The sequence below is a fragment of the Podarcis pityusensis genome (assembly GCF_964106645.2).
Source record: "Podarcis pityusensis genome assembly, chromosome: 10".
NCBI lineage: Eukaryota > Metazoa > Chordata > Lepidosauria > Squamata > Lacertidae > Podarcis > Podarcis pityusensis.
Genome location: NC_138035.1, coordinates 12322324 through 12341671, shown reverse-complemented (window position 1 = coordinate 12341671; position 19348 = coordinate 12322324). Strand labels below are relative to the sequence as shown.

The 19348-nt window shown below is 43.7% G+C and overlaps 2 protein-coding genes and 1 long non-coding RNA gene across 49 annotated transcripts in view; 2 read left to right on the top strand and 1 right to left on the bottom strand.

Annotated features, from left to right (window-relative positions):
- Positions 1–19348, bottom strand: part of CELF2 (CUGBP Elav-like family member 2) — a 524880-nt gene that overhangs the window by 12422 nt on the left and 493110 nt on the right. For 12 of the 30 annotated variants that reach the window (XM_081022933.1, XM_081022913.1, XM_081022908.1 and 9 more), the window contains 3 exons: positions 13434–13565; positions 5695–5892; positions 2191–2334 (listed from right to left, as the gene is read on the bottom strand). In XM_081022933.1, coding sequence (XP_080879059.1) covers positions 2191–2334; positions 5695–5892; positions 13434–13565 — 474 coding nt within the window. The remainder of the gene's footprint in view (positions 1–2190; positions 2335–5694; positions 5893–13433; positions 13566–19348) is intronic. The other 18 variants (XM_081022915.1, XM_081022927.1, XM_081022935.1 and 15 more) reach the window with 3 other exon arrangements.
- Positions 1–19348, top strand: part of LOC308486468 (uncharacterized protein) — a 132965-nt gene that overhangs the window by 22723 nt on the left and 90894 nt on the right. The window lies entirely within an intron of this gene.
- On the top strand, positions 2–1129 carry LOC308486536. The gene is made up of 2 exons (XR_013991137.1): positions 2–947; positions 1075–1129. It is a non-coding gene; the product is annotated as an uncharacterized lncRNA (long non-coding RNA).

Genomic DNA, 19348 nt, shown 5'->3' with positions numbered 1-19348 from the left:
ATACACAAAACGGGTTGGGGAGAAAAAGGCATAAGCGTCAGCAAAAAGCAACGACAACAACTGCTGTAAAGTGCTTTTACTGTATAGGGAATAGGGATATTCGTTGTATATATTTATGGTTGCATTTCAATTTGGGCAGCCCCATTCATCTCCTTTTTGATTGGTTACTGTTTCGTTCGTTTTTCATTCGTTTCATTTTGTTTTGATTACGATGGAAACTCAGCCCGCCTTCTGATGCCTATAATTTTGGTGCTTGGTTTTAATCTGTTAATTTAAGGAAGTCCACAGAAGCAGTTTGGTTTCTCCTCCTACCTCCTTTGTCCCGAAGAAACTTATTTGGAGAGTCAGAGAGGCTCCCCATGAACAATATGAAACTGGCCATTGGGCACTTCTGGGAGGGTGGGTAAACACCAGAAACTGGGCTTGGATCCTAAGATAATTTAAGGAAATTTGTTAACCTTCTGCTAGTCATATGCCCAATACAGTAGTACTGAGTTACACTGAGGCAGCATACATTTAAGTGTGAATATTTCAATATTTCATTGATATTTTTTCCCACAGCAATTCTAAAATGCTGTGTCTTAAAGTTATGGGTCTTTTGTAACAATGGACCTTTTCCTGATGTACCTACAATATTATCTTTCTAGTATGGTAGCCTGTATCCTAGTACACATAAATTTTACAAAGTATTTCATGAAGTATCATTACTTGGGGAGGCTGCCTGTGTGGTTTAGAAACCTAGAAGATCAGGGTGGAGATCTAAGTCACTCAGGAGGTTCCCACTTCAGAAACAGCATGAGAGCAATCAGATGGAGATGTGTGGCAACAGATGGGGAGGAGGTGTGTCTAAAAGTCTGGCCCCGCAGTCCCATTCCAATCATGTTGCCCCTGTTAGAATTCCTGCTCTGTGATTGCAGTCATGGGATTGTTGTCTATCACATGACGGTGTATGTTTTGACTCCACAGAGGGGGAAGTGACGGAGACAGGATGTTTGTGTTACTGTGTTCCGTGAAGTGGGACTATTGTCCTTTGTTCTTTTTCTCTTTGCTGTCTGATGCTAGAGAGAGAGGGAGCCATGTTGCAGTGCTCTGTGTGTGTTTATATGTAAATAAAGTAGATTAGCCAAAATGCTGAGTTGCTGGGGTTCTGTCACATGCATGATGCACAAACGCTGAGGATCCTTAAGTGTGCTGGTGTCGGTTAGCATCGGTCGCTGTGATGTTTGGGCTGAAGAAAGCTCCCGAATGATCGACCAGGAGGGAGGGAACATGCCAGTCGGGCACGTGTCTCTGTCAGGGTCCTACTCGAGTTTAGGCTGAACTCCTGACAGCCCCTTCATGTCAGTAACCCATGCAGAGAGCTGTTTATTACAAAAAGAACAGTAAGTTCCTGTAGGAAACCCTCCATAGGAATACCTCCCTCATGAGATGTATAGAAATGAATGAGGTTGGTGCAAGATGGCAGACTCGTGTGCGACCTCCATTCACATCTATTGGTGCTTCCATGGCACGTGGGCCATTCAAGCGGTGCAAGTAAATTTAGATTATATGGCGGGGTTGAGAAATACATACTGGCATATTGATGCCCAGCCATGTCATGTGGATTCAATGAAAAATGTGCATGTGTGGGCACCATCCATTCCACCAGAAACACCCATCTCGAAGCACCCTTGAACCCTAGGCTATGAAGGGTGCCTTTGGTTTGGCTGCCTTGCAGGGGCAGCCGTAAAGATCTGTGGTTTTCTTTTCCTGAAGTGAAAAGCCAAGAATGCAAATATTTGTTATTGGGGAGAAGTATCTCAAACAAGCAGCAGAACTGAGATGAAGATAATCAGATCTGCCGAGAGGCAGAGAGAGAGATTTGTGTTTCGATGTGCAAGCTATTGCACATTTAAACCATGCACATGTGAGGGACAGCAATGCTTTTGTTGTGATTTATAATGTGTTGAGGAATACCTGTTGTTCTGAATGGGAAACAGGATGCTCAGTTACAGGGCAGAATGCTAGAATTGTCGAGTTGGAAGGAGATAGGCAATAATGCAACAATGCAACGATTTAGATATGCATCGTGAAAACAGCATATTATATCCACATCACTCTGAACATGAGGGGCCAGCACATAGGATGCTGAGTAAAAAGGAGACAGATCCTGTGTGTCTCTGTTGTCTTTGTGTGTCAAACGTTACATACCAAAGCACTTGCTCAGATTGGTCTGTTTGTCAATGAAGACTTTAGCAGAAATGACATTTCCAAAAGGCATGAACATTTGCAGAATGTCCTGGTCTCCAAACTCCTGTGGGAGGTGATAAATGAAGAGGTTTGCTCCTTCTGGACCTTTAAGAAAAGAGGAAACCATCAGAGATCAGCTGCTTTTGTTTTGTATTGAGAATGTTCACTGAAGATCTGGATGTTTCCATTTCAGGCTTCTGAAACACACACGTGTACAGGAAGATGCAACAAACTACACTAAAAATAAGTTTGACTTTAGCTTGAACGCTACTTCAGTTTTCTAGAAAACAAAGTAGCAATACTTCCAACATTTCTTATTAACTTCCCAAAGGCTAAGGAGAGCTTTTATATTTAAGGGTTGCTGTATTTTCGGGTGGGTTTCAATCACATACCACCAAATTTACATTGTGTAGTTACGGTTGATTTGGTATCTTGTGCAACAAATCCACTCCCTGCCAAATAGACTTTTGTAATAAGCAAAGTAATGGGGGAAAGCACTGGAAATTGTGAGATAATATTTGCTGGGCTTACTGTCATATAACATTCCTGCAAACAAATCAGAACGAATACTCAATAAATAGCCGATGCCATCTAACCCTTCTGTAAACTTTATGCAAACAAATTGGGATGAATGCTCAATAAACAGATTGTCTAGAAGCGAATTTGGCCACAAGAAAATGCATTTACTAGGTTTAGGAATGGGGAGAAATTTGATTAAGTTTGCACTTATAGGAGCACCTACCAAATTCACATTTTCTGAAACAACAACAACAAAAAACAACACACAAAGCCACCCTCTAATATTTGCACTTTTCCTAATTTTGCTGCACAGTTTCCTGGCCAAATAACGTATACAAAATTGTACATGCTAGGGCAAAGTGCATAAAAATGTGTGTATTAGTGAAAATGTATACAAAAATGCATGACATTGCTTTGTAGAAATTTGGAGAAAACTGCATACTAAGATGCTGATGAATTTTCATGAGGATTCTGGAGGTTTTTTTAAAAATGCAAATGGCTGCAGAAATGTGGAGAAGTAAATTTTAAAACAGGGAAAGGAGGAAATGAGAGAACCAAAACTGATAGATCCCTCCATCTCTAATGGGGTTGGATTGAGAGCAGCAGTATGGCTTTCTACCTCCTCCTCCCTCTCTCTGAGGGCTCCCATATCCTTTTAAAAAAGCCATTATTGAAGGATGGGTGGACCATTTGGAATAACATGGAATATGTTGAAGGAAGCTGAAGTATGAGTAGTGAATTGGCAAACTTTCCTGGGGGTGGGATTTGCTCATGCAGATGGGCCGTCTCTTTGTGCAAGTGGTCCTCTGAACCCCCATTTATTTGCATGTTTACTAGGGAAAAAAAGCTTCTTTTCATAACATCTGCCCTTAGGTAAATGATAATAGTAATTAACTACCATACCTTTCATTCATTCATTCATTCATTCATTTTTTTGGGAAAGAATATAAACTGCTTAGTAAAATCTCTTAAGCAGTGCATCTAAATTGATTATCGATCATGCATCAATAAAATCAGTTTTAAAAACAAGTCTATATAACTAAATCATGTGTCTTGAGTAGGCTTCTTGAAATAAAAAGGTTTCCAACAGGGATCTAGAACAGTATAGCAAAGGTGCGTGCCTAATGTTAATATTCAACTAGGTGTTGTCTGGACACTCCATGCAGGAACCATTCAGATTAAGAAATGATATGGAAAAATTGCCTCCAATGATTATGTACAAGATGAGTTTACAAAAACAACAAAACTATGGCAAATATATCTAATTTGGGGTACTGATGCCTGACCCCATTGCTTTATATGACAGTCAAAACAAGGGTGCTGCTTCCTGGTACACACTTTTTCCTTCCAGTTTAGAATTAACAAGAAATATTATTGGTAAATCTGGAGTGATGTTAACTAGAGATGACTTGAGAACCAACACAGCAATGGGAGCTTTATCTTGGACATATCTTGAAAGGAGAGCGGGAAACCAGTTTTGGAAATCATATTCAACTGAATCAATTTGGTAACAATTTGGAAAACCAATTTTTTAAAAAACGCCAAAAAGAGAGAGAGGAAGAAATGAGGGTGTGTGGAGATCCCCTCCAATAAAATAACATAGTATCCCCCCCTTTGCTTTGGAGATTAGGGAGACAGAAGAGGGATGGATGAGGGGAGTGAAGTGGGCAGAGAGTGTGAGACAGAAGCCTTGTTTCATTAAGCATCTTATAATTAGTATTAATTTATTCTCAGTGTTAACTTACTGGGGTTTATTTTGCTCTACTTGCACTGAGTATGAAGCAATCAATCATTTGTTTGCCCTCCCTCAAGACCCTCAATTAAATAAGGAGCCCTTCAATGTAACGGCGATAGATCTTGTCATTAAGCTCCAAACGCAGTCTAGTTACAAAAGCCACGTGTTTGCAGTATACATGGAACCCAGATAGAGGAGCTCCCTTCGCACACAAGTGTGCGTTTAAAAAACAAAGCACATTTCAGAATGCTCTTTATCAAAATGGCTGTTTGGCAAAAGCAGCCATGTGTGTTTTCACACTTCAACAAAGGATGGCAAAATTTATGAAGCAAATGCCATTGAGAGAAAATTTGGAGACTGGGAAATTAGATGTTTACAGGCCCCCTATATACTTCTCGTGCAGGATGTTTATTTACATGCACATACACACATACATAGGTAAAACTAAACTCCAGTTCTTATACCATCATTGGCTTACTAAAACCATGAGTTTGGAATGGATGTTGGGAAGCCTGAATTTGCTCCCACTGTCCTAAACTGAAGTTCTGCAAGAGTCAGGTTTAGTGGGTTAATGGGCTGTGGACAAGTTACTTGCCTTAAAACCTACCCGTTTCAAATAGCATTTGCAAGTCAGTGAGGGGGCATGGATGTCTTCATACAGCTTTTGATTTCAAAGTGTATGGGGGGGGATGGAGACATATCATTCTCAAAAAACTGCAGGATAGATGTGGATTGTGGATAATGTTATGTGCACAAAAGTTTCATAAATCAGTGGTGAGAGTACCCTGGATGCAGAGTGAGTAGGAATGTATACAAAGCCTGAGTAACCCTCATTTCCAAGGTGAATCCTCGATGTCTGGGCCTCTTTGAGATAAGGATAATTTAAAAAACCAATCTTTCAAAATGAAAGTAAGCAAAATGAAAGAGAGGCCAAATACAATGATTAATCTGATTTATAATTTTCAAAAGAAAGCAAGTACGCACATCTTGCAGTGTATTTTTTTGGGTCAATTGTGCTTAATTTTAAGTTGCCCCTAGTGCTGCGATTGGAGTGGAAGGCTGGAACATGTGACTGCTTAGCAAATAGTAAAGATAATAATGTAAATTTAGGGAAGGGACCACATGCCAGTTGTGTTGAGGCTCACATTGGAACAACGCTCTTCTCTTTGCTTTCCTTTGTTTCTCATTCACCATTGACCAGACATGCTTACCTTCCTTCTGGCTGCCCGCAGCACTTTGTTGTTGTAACAAGCTTTGACTGTACAATGTCGGCAGCGCCGCCGCGGCATACTGCTGAATCCCTGAGTAGGCTTGGGTGAGGGCATCCATTGTGCCAGCTGTACCATTCGTCAAGCCTGTTGCACCGAGTCCTCCGTTCAGGGCGGCCATACCTGAGAGCATTTGAGCAACTTTACAAAAAACCCAACAATAGAGAAAAGAAATTGCACTTATTCATTAGTGCTTTCCAAACGTCATTGGCATTAATATGACACCGATGACAATGGCCATGCATGCAAAATAAAAATCCAGACAAATTCACCAGATGGCACAGAGAGAACAGCAGCAGAAACAGCAACAACATCCACCCCGCCCCCATTTCCCCCAAATGTGCAAACACGAGACTTTGATAGGGAAATGACTTCGGCTACCAACTCAGTTTTCACATACAAGCTGTCGCTGGCACGTTTTGGGGTCATCAGGATGGCTCTGCTACAATGAATAGTTAACTATGGCTATATTCTTTCTGAGGAGGCAATTTATCTGCCCGGGCACCTCGTGTGATGGGCAAAGAGCAGGGTAAACTGTAGTACTCTTCATCACAGCCTGAATTTCTGCGTCAGTTTATTATTTTGTAAATTGACTTTGGCTCCCACCATCAGCATGAAGGGGTACAATCCACACCAGGGATGGGGAACCTTTGATCTTTCCAACTCCCATCAGCCAATGGCCAGGGATGGTGGGAGCTGTAGTCCGGTGGAAAAACTACATTCTGAGCACCACTTCTGCTTGAATTGAAACTGGTTCTGCTTGGCCATCCATACCAGTTGGCTGTGAAGGAGTCCCTTTTCCCGGTTCTCCATCCTGCGAAGGAATCACGGCTCAGCGGTAGGGCATGCGGAAGGTTCCAGGTTCAGTCTCGGAAAGCCATTCCAGTTAAAACTACCTGAATCTCAGGTAGCAGGTGTCGAGAAAGACCTCTGCCTGAGACTGTTGTCGCAACGTGTTCATTGGCTTCTTCCGCACAGCCTGCACACGTGTGTGCAAGTGCACATGCTCACACTCTGTGCAAAAGCGCCGGCGAACACACGGTGGGTGGAGTCTAGAGGGTGGAGGGTGATTTCAGCCCTCCATGTTTGCAAATTTGCCGCAATCAGTTCCATTCTCTGAGCAGGGCTTTAAACAGACCAGATGGCTGGGAGACTAAGAATGGCAGGAATAAGCTGTTTTTTGTGGTGAAGTGCCTTTCCAAAAAGGTACAAATTCTTGAATGGATGGATGGATGGATGGATGGATGGATGGATGGATAAATAAATAAATAAATAAATAAATATCTTGTTAAAAGGATTTTTGCTAGGTCTGAGAAAGCAGCCAAGGAAGAGATGACAATGTAGGGCGTCTCCATCAGGTTCAGCCAAGAGACCAGCAACTTTTAGCTCCTTATCTTTTTGAACTTTTCCATTCCAGCTGGTCATTATAAGAATCCCGTAGCTGATAACCAGCACCTGAGTTTGCTCCCCCCCGCCTTATTTTTATGTGTTGAGTCTTTTGTAGTATATGAGGTTGAGATCACTGACTGTCTTATTAACCACTATCTGGAAGCTGTCTGGGAAATGACTCCTGTTTGGGACAGCTGAAGAATGGATTAAAAAACACACACCCTATTTTAAAATAAATACATAGATGTCTCACTATGCCCTGGACTCCTGGGCTGCTGCCACCAGTTGGAGAAGTAGACGATAAAAAGATAAGTAAATCAATGGATGGGCTTGGTGCGAGGCAGTGTCATAGGTCTCTGAATCTTACGAATTCCCCAGAAATATTCAGAGTGAGGAACCAGTAGTATAAGTTGAGCTATGCGAAGCAAAGGAAATGCCTTGGGGGGAAAATCAACACCTTCTGCAAGGCTGTGAAATGGTTCTTTCTCGCTCTAAAAAAAAAAGTATCAAGAGATCGGTTGCAGAACTAATTTAAGACAGGATTGGCAGTTGATGACAAGCCCCTGGGAGTGAGCCTGGTAAAAAGAAGAAGATGCTAACCCAATACTCCCTCGGCTTTTAAAACTATGTGGATTCTAGGACAATTCTACCCCCTGTGAGCATTTGATAATCAGCATAACTTCACCCTACAAGCCTCCTTTCTGTTTCCACCATGGTTTGTGCCAATTAAGAGGGTCCTAGTGCAAAAATAATACTTTTTGAAATGAGTTTCATCCAGGCAGTGCTAACACTTGGCAGAGAGTTGTGACATTCCACAGCTTTTCTTCAAGGAGGTGTCTTGCACTTCTAACTTGTGGGGTTGCAGGAAGGGTGGAGGGGTGCAAAAAAGAAACGCTGCCGTTATCTGACACCACCAACACATAACACAAACAAGAGAGACCAAGTATAGGAAAGGAGGACATATTTTACGCCCACTGCCTTGGGAGGGGGAACTATTCAAATTCCCGCAAGAAGAAGAAGAAGAAGAGGAAGAAGAAGAAGGAACAACAGATGCATGCACACACCTAACAGTAGTTAATTAGAAAGGGGGGGGGGAGCAGAAATGAGAAGCTTCAATTTAGGGAATAAGCACAGTAATTGTGAGATACAATCTGCTGGGTTATTTTATGCTTTCCAGAGAAATAGTGAGTGGGAGGTGGGACTATTTTTTCCTCTTCTTCATATGGGAACAACATGACATTTTGACAGTCTTGCCTGCTCCAATATCCAATGTGTGAGCCAGACTTCAGTGCAGATGGATGCACAGCAGGTGTGTGGTACGCAGAAGTCACCTGTGTGCGCACACAGAAACACCCAGCGGTGGTCCTGGCTCTAGCAGCAATGCCAGATCTACAGCAAACACTGCGTTTCCCCCAAAATGTTAGCATGCATCTCCCTAAAGGGAAGTTTTGACCTCGTTTGTTAAAGCCTTACTGTTCCCTAACCTCTTGTTGGGAGGTATCTCCTCAACATTCATTGGCTTGCCCCCACACATGCAGCTGGGATAAAGGAAGATGGGGATGGAGAGAGAGGGAAATCACATCCTATGGGGCAGGGAAGACATGAACTCCTCCCTGTCACAGAACACTGAAAGGTATCAAAACTCTTACTGGAGAGAAATCTGGTGTTCCAAATGGAATTCTGATTCCATCTCAACCAGCGCACCCAGATAGCATTTAAAATGCCTTCTTGTTTTATTTACAGGACACAGATATCCCACAATGGTAGAATAGAATGGCATTGAAATAGGCAGGTCCTTTCTATGCCATTTATTCCTCAAATTACCATACTAAACATGTTGGTCCTCATAAAGACATAATTGACCCAGCAGTTTTCTTCCTGGTGAAAAACATCATCCAGAAAGGTCCTCCATACAGATGAGTACTGTCTCATAAAACTTTGGTCTCAGCTTATGGAAGACATCTGAAGGCAGCCCTGTTTAGGGAAGCTTTTAATGTTTAACAGACTATTGTATTTTAATATTTTGTTGGAAGCTGCCCAGAGTGGCTGGGGAAACCCAGCCAGATGGGCGGGGTATAAATAATAAGGTTGTTGTTGTTGTTGTTGTTGTTGTTGTTGTTGTTGTTGTTGTTAAACGCTCTGCCTTGTGTTCCAAGCTGCATTTGTGCTAGCACGTTGGCACTGGTTCAGTGCAAAATAATAGGGTGTGTATCTGAGCTTCCCTGATGCCAGGTGGGCAGTTAAACAAAACTTGCTGGAAAAGACACTGCAACGTCAACAGTGGTGTTTGCTGCTGCTGGATGGAGGGCTGTGAAAATTGGCTGTATTACAGTGGCAGAGGCGTAAAAAAAAAAAAGTAACAGGCAACTTTGGCACTCAGAAACACTTGATTTTTCAAAATAACTTCTCTTATGCATAGTCATATTATGCTTGGACGTTATCAGTATCTTGAGCTAAAGAGAAAAATCCATTGAGCCTTTGTGAGAAGCAAGACCCCTGCTGCACAAGGACCCATGCAACCTCACACAATTACTTTCATTTGGGCACCCAGTAGCCCTTTCTGTCTTCAGCACAACCCCTTCTCCCAAAGCCTCACAATGACAAGAGATTTACGAGACACACACACACGCACACACACACACACACACACACCTACACACGAAAAGGACAAGTGAGAAATTCGACAGCAAGGACAAGAAGAGCATCATGCCGAGAACTGAAGCAAGCAACTTATACTGAGGAGGACATCCATTCCTCTGGGTACACCGTGATAGACTAAAAACTGGTGATGGCCAAATATATCCTGGCATTGCAAGAGGAAATGCAGGGAGTAGCAGCAGCAGCTGGAAATTATGAAGGAAGTAGAAAAGGCAGCCAAACTAATAATCCCTGACCACTGTCTTTGAGTGAAAGCAAACAGCAAACCTGCAACCAAACTGTATAGGGCCACTTCTTTGTGATTGGCTTCAAAGGCGGATTTATGAGAAACGTTCTGCTTGCCAGCTGACCTAGAAGCGTCTCTGTGGAAGGGGCTTTTTAGACGATACAAAACAGGCATGCTTCTACGCCTGATCCTGCCCCCACATAAAGAACCAAGAAGGGAACAGCACCTCGCCCTAGCACATGTGCCCCCTCCCTTGGGACTTTTCTGTCACCAAGGCAAGTATCAGGGTTTGCATCATGTGTGCTCACAGTTACCTTTTAGCTGAGCCCTGAGCCTATCTCACACAGTTTCAAGCATGCTTTATCATTTTTAAGAACGACGATTTCATTTTCAACACCCCTGAGGGGTTGCTCACCTTCCAGTACACACGGCTGGAAGAGAGGTACACGCGCCTTCTACCACACATGGGAAGTTATGTGTGAACTGATCCCTATGTGCCCACGTCCACCCACAAGTATTATCTCCAAACATCAAAAAGAGGCAGGCACGTTGCGTGGGTCCTGTAGGGATGCATGCTGCACTTTGAACACACTGGATGTGCTTCTCAGGCCCTTTTGCATCTGCAAACACACTTGTGTGAGTGGTATAAACCGATTCTAACCAGTTGGCAAAGCTTTCCACAGGCAACACCCTACATCCGAAGCACAAAGCAGACCCAGAAGTTGGTAGGTAGGTAGGTGTGTGTGTGTGTGTGTGTGTGTATGTGTATGTGTATGTGTATGTGTATGTGTATGTATATGTATATATATATATATGTGTGTGTGTGTGTGTGGACTGAGCTCCCCGAGAAGGAAGAAAAACTAAGTAAGCAAGGTGAGAACAGAAAGATAACAGGAACACAAAATATGCCCCAATTACGGGAAAGAAAACACGAGACCCAGACATTTGTTAAACATAAGTACAACAAAAATCACTGACAGCAATGAATACAAGTAAGAGGCATTTCTCTTTTTAAGAAATGCAGACCTCTAATAGCCTCCTGTTCACATCTACATATACTACCTATTAGTCCACTTTGTGATTCTGATCAAGCAGGCTACTACTGATCATCAAATAATTCTTAACAGGTATTCTGAACTGACACAAATGGGCCTGCAACGCCAACTACACTCTTTGTAGTCAGACTCCCGTGCCAGCCGAGAAGCTGAGATTCCTTAACTGCTCTTTCCTAGTATGAGCAGCCAAAGAGGCTCTGCCAGTTACACACCTTACTTGTTCTCTCCTGCGTTTGCCCGTGCCTTGGCTTGTGAACGAGAGAAAGGGAGGGCTACACGAGGTCTGATGGGGCTCAGGAGGCTGCGCCGAATGCCAAGGCTGCCAGCTGCCTATCTCCAAAATAGACTCCTTCCTACGAAACCTCACGCCGAGTAAACCAGCTAATCTCTTAAGACCCTAGAAACAGATTTTGTGAAGATGCTGCTATGAACTAGCGCCGCTAAGCCCTTGGAATGCATTTCCAAGGAAATACCAATTCTTTGCTGTACGGTGCCTAGTCACGAGAGGAGGCTGGACACTGACAGGGCAGCAGATTACGGAAGGGGGCAGCCTCCCGTAACTTAGTGTCCCCACACATGTTTTGGTCTACAGCTCACATTATCCCAAGCTGTAGCCGAAAGCATCTGAAGGACACCAGGTTAGGGACAGCTGGATTAGGGTTTTCAGATAGGTCAAGGACCCTGTACTACACCCCATATCTGAAACTGGGCACCCTGTTTCCTTGATAATGGGAGAACTGCTGGTAACTTGCCCAGCACAAACAAGAGAACAACTCTGGCATCTATATTTCAGTGTTAGTGGTAAAGTGTGCAAGGCTGTGGTATTTAGGTTACAGTAATGTGTGAGACTGATCTGACACCGATAAATCATAGAATTGTAGAGTTGGGAGGGATCCTGAGGATCATCTAGTCCAGCGGTTCTCAACTTGTGGGTCCCCAGATGATGTTGGACTACAACTCCCATCATCCCTCTGGCCTTGCTAGCTAGGGGTGATGGGAGTTGTAGTTCAACAACATCTGGGGACCCACAGGTTGAGAAAGGCTGACCTAGTTCAACTCCCTGCAATGCAGGAATATGCAGCCGTCTCATATGGGGATCGAACCTGCAACCTTGACGTTATCAGAACTGTGCTCCAACCAACTGAGCTATCCAAATACACAACTCCGTTCTTTTCATCCGTGATCTAATTAATACAAGAAAAGGAGATTCCGGCTAAACATCAGAAATAACTTTCTCACGGTAAGAGCTGTTCAACAGTTGAATAGACTCCCACGAGAACTGGTGGTCTCTCCTTCCTTGGAGGTTTTCAAGCAGAGGTTGGGTGGCCATCTGTCATGGGATGATCTCGTTGAGATTCCTGCATTGGACTAGATGACCCTCGGCGATTCTATGACTGAGTTGTCAATGGATTTCAATGGGCATACTCTGAGTATGACTTACTAAACTTAAGCCTATGTCCTTAGAGACGCTGGGATTGAGGTCCACATGGACATCAGTACTGGGGATCATATAGACCAGGGGTGGGGAAGTGGGGGCCCTTCAGATATTATTGGATTCCTATCAGCCCCAGCTAACACACCCAATGGTCTGGGGTGATGGAATTGGGAGAACCACATGTCCCCCATTCATGATATAAGCTGAGTGCCAATGCATGCACAGATAGCACTCCTATTGCCAGCAAACAAAAGCATGTGCAGGGCTGCTTCCCTAGATAATGGCTAGGGATGGTGGAGGAGTCTGCTTGAAAAGAGTTGCACACAAAATTTGCCAATTCTGACCCAATCGAGCTTTGCCCACATCAGACCGCCTCTTGGGCTGCTTCAGGTAATATGCAATGCCTTATGCAACTGTCTTCTGGAAGCCAGAAATGAAACTACCACTATTAATGGGGGCACACTCTACACCTCTTGGGCTTAGCAACAGTCCACCGTAATTGTGTGCTGCTGCTATAAGCAGCAGCTACTACTGGCAATAGCAGCAGCAACAGGAGCCTCTCTGCTATTCTGTTCTCTTTCAAATGGAAACGGCATCTGGCTCTTCTGAACCTGAAGATGATTGGCCTTGAGAATCAATGCTAGCTACCCAAACACAAACCTAACTATGTTCATACCCTGCAAGAGAAACACAATGTTGTGAGGAAATGTTAGCAATGGCATCACGGTCCTTCAACGAGGTAAGACCCGTTCAGGCCAAGTCACTGCGGATACCCAGAACAGAACTTTGTCAGTTTCACCCCATGTATTTTGCACATGTATTTTTCATAGTAACATTCACTGTATTATAAACGGTCAAGTGTTCCTACGGTGATTACAGGGAAATTGCTGGAGTGTCCACCACAGCAATAAATACTCACTGTTTACGGTACCTGCTAGTGCATTAATATTATTCAATCCAACAGTGGCTCCCGCCAATCCTTGGAGAGTCCCCAGAGAAGTCAAGGAATTCATGGCCGCCCCAGCTGTGGAATTTGCTGTTGATGCAGCCACTAAAGGAGGCAAAAGAGAGAGAGAGGGAAATGGAGTGCCCAGTTATTCACCCACAAAGAACCATTAAGTTCCATGCACTCTCACAGTGATAGACCACAGCATTCCTGCTGCAAGTGTAAGGAATCAGACAACCTCTAGTACTTGCTTTGATAACTTATGTTTTCAAAACACATAAAAAGTAGTAGGCTGAAACCTAGGATCAAGTCACATGACACCACTTTCTAGGACAAATGGACTTTAAAAATAAATAAATAAATAAACAAACTGAATTCATGGTAGTGTGTGTCACATTCAAGCCAATGCCAAGATGGGGAAAAAGAGAGCAGTCAAAGATGCAGAGTCACGATGATCTGTTGTAACAATCTGTCCTATCATTAGACCAACCACAATTTGATGCCAGCCAAATGGGAAGAGGGCTCCTTGGGAGGAAAGGGTGGGATAAAAATTGAATTAGTGAACAAATTAATAAAACAGCTTTTTAATTCCACTTGGTTTTACTTGAATAGATTGTTGTTTTTATATAAATACATACTGTGCAACTCTGGAGTATAATGGAGGAGACCGGATGTAATCAGAATACAGTCATACCTCTTGTAGCGTTCGCTTCATGTTGCAGATTTTCGGGTTGCGAACGCAGCAAACCCGGAAGTGTATATTTCCGGGTTTCACCGCACGCGCATGTGCAGAAGCGTTCTGCTCGCTTTGCACATGCGCAGAAGTGCCACTCTAGTTGCAGTCTTTTTGGGGTGCAAACGGCACCCTGGAATGGATCGTGTCCACAACTAGAGGTACCACTGTATTGTTTCCCTAGTGTAGATGTTGAGTGGCTTCCTTTAAGGAAACATATGCTCTAGGAATTTGTTGGGAAATTTGAACTCCCTTGGAGCAATAAGAGAGTTCAATAGTAAGATCTCCCTTGCACATATTTTCTGGAAGCAATGGATACAACCAGACATACTTCTGAGTAAACATGCACATCAGCACAATGTAAGGCTGCAGCCCTGAGGTGCGTGGAGTAAAAACTGAAAATGGTTCAGTCGCCCTTTTCAAGAGTGAAATTGAGAGCAGGAAGAAAGACCACTCCTGTGTTATTCTGTCCTTTTGCAGGACATTGGTTCCAAGTGGAACCAATTTGAAAAAAGGAGAATGGACAGGACAAGATTTTCATATTCTCAGGAGCAGGCCTAAATTCCTCTCCAGTATGGATGTGTGTATGTGTGTCCAGGGACCTTTTGGGTCCAAGCTGATTCCTGGTCCTCCCTTGGCATGTACTTGAACCTCTCTGACATCCCCTTTCCCTTTAGCCCTCCCAATTTAGTGCTCCAACATCAGTTGGGCCAGGGTGTTAGGTATCTTCTGGCTATGCGGTTGCATCCTTAATGTCCCTGGAACCCATTGTTCTTGCCTTTTACATCATGCATCTGTTGTGGCCATTTTCGGGAAAGAATGCATAGTGAAAGCAACCTCGAGGGTGAATTGCAACTGAGGAATCTCAACTAAAGCATTCATGGCAGACGGCCACTCAAGCTCTGCTTAAAAACCTCGCCACCTCCCAGGGGAGACCGTTCCCCTGTCAAACAGCTCTTACCGTCAGAAAGTTCTTCCTGATGTATGATGTTAGTACACTGTTCTCATACCGCACCGAATCAGTGGGAAGGAGGCCAGATTTCCCACTCAGCCAGTACTATATATATGCATGAAGAATTCAGTTCTGCAAATTGGACACTGAAATCATTGCCTGGGCTGGGAGCATAACTATTTGCCCCTCCACTCCTTAGATAAAATGGTTATGTCCAGTTGACGGCATTAGCAGCTGACATATTGCTTAAAACACAACGAGGCATGTTGCAAGTATGATGAAGAACTTCTAAGGTGGTTGAATAGGGGCTGTTGACTACACCTTTAGTGCACATGAAATTATGAGTGGAGTTATTCCTTTTCATAAGGCGCACATATAGCAGGAGGCGCTTACGCTGATGTTGGCATTAGGGCTGGGTGATTTATCATCAAAAACCGGTTTGAAATCCATATTGTGATATCGGTTTCATATTTTTTGACCTGACAATATACAGCAAATCATGATGAGTGTGTGTGTGTGTGTATGCATGCTATGCAAAAATCACAGTGTGGGAAATTCCGTGAAGCCAGATAATGCTTCTCTCGATTCCTGCAGCCCCTGTTAACTCTGCCATTTTATTTTATTTTAAATTTTAAATTATTTATTATTTATACCCCACCAATCTGGGCAACAAATCAGAACAGGCAGTGGCAAAAATCATGATACAGGGAAAACTGTGAAGCCAGCCAATGCCTCTACATAGCTCCATCCTTATTTCAGACATTGTGATATATTGGTAGATAGCAATGTTTAGCTAGTGATGTATCACGCTGTTGAAAACCAGGCATCGCCCAGCCCTAGCTGACATGGCAAGCGATGCTTTCATTAACTAACACCATATTCATTAACAGCTAGTGAAAATCTATTTGATACTGGAAGTGGGGGGAAATTACAAATTGATGTCTTCCAGAGCTCCCACCACAGTGAATCAAGCAGACACTCAAACTCTTGTTGTTCTGAAATGAATAATCTCACAGCAGTGCTTAATAAACAGCTGGAAGTTGTCCCTGGATTCCTAGAAAATTTGATGTACTGACAGCATAATGCTTCCAGGCAGCTTTTCTTGATGTTGCTGCCCCATTGTTGGTTAGCCTAATTGTTGCAGAAGATGAAATGTATAACATTCACACATCCAGGGGTTTTGCCTTCAGGAGTTATACTTTGGCAGCTCTTTGTCTTGGTCACAGCAAATTGATACTTTTCTCTGTTTTTTGCTGGGAATGTTATCCCCTGAACATTAATAGATTGCAAAAGGGAAGTATTCTTGAAGCAATGAATGAATCATGATGACATTCCCTGGGTATGTTCAATGAAAATGCATGTGGGCAACTGCAAATGTAATTGCTAGGTTATATCCCTTCTCCCTGAGACACTAGCCTTCTGTCTGCAGGGATCTTTATTTGCTATGGGGGAACATTTCATTATTGATACCCCACCCTCTGCACATGCTGTCTCTAGTGATACAGCCCAGAAACAAATCGAACCCTCAAAGTGAGAGCTATGATTGAAATGTATTCCATTCCTCCTTTTGTAAAAAAACACACACCATGCAATAATAATTAAATAGCACAATTGTTCTGCTTCTTAGAAGGCAACTGGCAATTTAGGTATCTGTTTGTTTTCTGCATCGTGATCTATAGCAACTTTGTGGGGAGATTTCCATTGGATAAATGATGTTGGTGGATGAGTTAAACCCCTTCTCGCACCTTCAAGGCTGTGATTCCATGGGTTCCATGGGTCTTCACCCCATGGAAGCACAGGCAAATAAGAACACATTGGGAGATCAGATTACTGATCATCCATACCATGTCTAGTTTAGCCCTAAAAGGTTGGACAAACTCTTAGAGGAGAAATACTACTATCTCTCTTAGTTTAGACCTACAAAGACTATTTTGCTTTGAAAAATTGGATTTCCCCTGCGCAACTAGGTTTGTGCTGCAATTCCCACATACACTATACATGGGGATAAAGTAAATCCCATTGAAATCAGAGGTCCTTCCTGGGTGTACAGCTTTGGGCTCCACTGCTATTCAAGGATCACGTTACCTTTAACCAACTGCCTGAAGATGGGGAATTGTGCAAGGAATTTAATCTCTAAGGAATTTAATCTCTCTCCCCCCTCCCCCCCCGTATAAGTCCAGTGAACTGAGGCTGCCTGCAATCCTAAAGGTAAAGGTAAAGGTAAAGGGACCCCTGACCATTAGGTCCAGTCATGACCGACTCTGGGGTTGCGGCGCTCATCTCGCTTTATTGGCCGAGGGAGCCAGCGTACAGCTTCCGGGTCATGTGGCCAGCATGACTAAGCCACTTCTGGGGAACCAGAGCAGCGCACGGAAATGTCGTTTACCTTCCTACCTATTTATCTACTTGCACTTTGACGTGCTTTCGAACTGCTATGTTGGCAGGAGCAGGGACCGAGCAATGGGAACTCACCCCGTCGCGGGGATTCAAACCACCAACCTTCTGATCGGCAAGTTGTAGGCTCTGTGGTTTAATCCACAGCGCCACCAGCGTCCTATGCCTGCAATCCTACACCCACTTAAAAGGGAGTAAGCCCTATTGCAAGGCTGTGAAACTTGCTGCCCTCCAGATATTGTTGGATTCCAGCTTCCATCGGATACCCTCAGCATGGTCAATGGTCAAGTCTGATGGGAGCTAGAACCAACATTGGGAGAGCCATGGTCTCACTGTCACTGCCTTGTTGAATTCAGAGAGGCTTACTCGGAATAGACATGTTTAGGATTGCGCCGTGAGGGTCCAAAACCCCATGAGCTCCAATTATTCCATGTGATAATAACCACACTTCTGAGATTTTAGATGATTCCTGGAAGGTTATGTGTTTTTCAAAAACTTCTTTCATACGACTGAAAATGTGGAGGGGGTGGATTTAATCCCTTTGCTGAAGGTAAACCTGGGTGGCGATTCAAAAGAGCACATCAATCCAGCTATTGAACATGAGTGACTGGCATTAAGCTACCTGCCCTTTGCAGAAATCTATCTCCAGCCAACCAGAATATTTACTTCATTCAAACTGCATTACTGCATGTTGTGAAAAACTGCATCTATTAAATTCAGCTGGGGGGAAAGCATACTGACTAGAATGTCCGTTTGATTTTATAAATGGCCCATAGCTTGCATTAACAGCATGCCTAAGAATCAAAAATGATTCGCCCCTCCTTTTGATCTTTCACTAGGCAGTGATAAAACGGAAAGCTTTCTTTCCAGCAAGCTTTCTGGAATGTTGCACTAAAAGAGCCATGGAGAAATCAAGCAAGCGACCCTCATCCTGTTTCCAGCAGTGGCTAGACATGTGCTTGCAGAAAGCCTGCAGGAAACAGTCTTTTCATGTCGACAGTCCACAGCTCCTGCTGTTTGGTTCCAACTTAGTTCTCAAAGGTTCTGTAAGACAGACTACAATGGGCAAAATTTGCAAGCATTTGTTAAAGCTGCTGCGCCGGCTACACCCATTCCTTGAGATGTCTGATTTGCCTAGTGACACACGCCTTAGTTATACCCCATTTGGATTACTTGTAACATGTTCTACGCAGGGCCGCCTTTGACAAGCGCTCAGAAACTTTACCTGGCTCAAAGAACTGCAGCCAGATTGCTGACCAGGGTTGGTTATAGGGGGAATACAACTGTTAGGGTTTCTATGAAATGTCCTATACAGGTGTATCAAGATAACAGATCCTGTTTGGCTTGGCTGAACTCAGAGAGTTGCAAGCAAAGAACCGAATACTTGCAGAACCAAATACTTGCAGATTACGTTACATCGTGCAAGAGAGTGTATTCAGAAAGGATTCATTCAGGTGTCCTACATGCCAGGAAACAACTTCATTGCTACAACAGTTCCGCTGGCTGTTTCTGGGCACAGTTCAAAGTGCTTGTTATCACCTACAAAGCCCTACAGGGCTTGGGTCCAAGCTAACTGAAACACCCTATTCCCTCATAGGAACCTGCTTGGGTTCTGAGATCTTCAGGAGAGGCCCTCCCCTCGGGTCCTGCCACTCTCACAGGCACGCTTGGTGGGGGTGAGGGCCTTCCCAGTGGTGGCTCCTCTCAGACAACTTTGGAACTCCCTCTTTAGAGAAGCCAGACTGGCTCCCTCCTTGCTGTCCTTCTGCCAGCAGGTGAAGACTTTCTTGTTTGTTGCTTGGAGGGGGC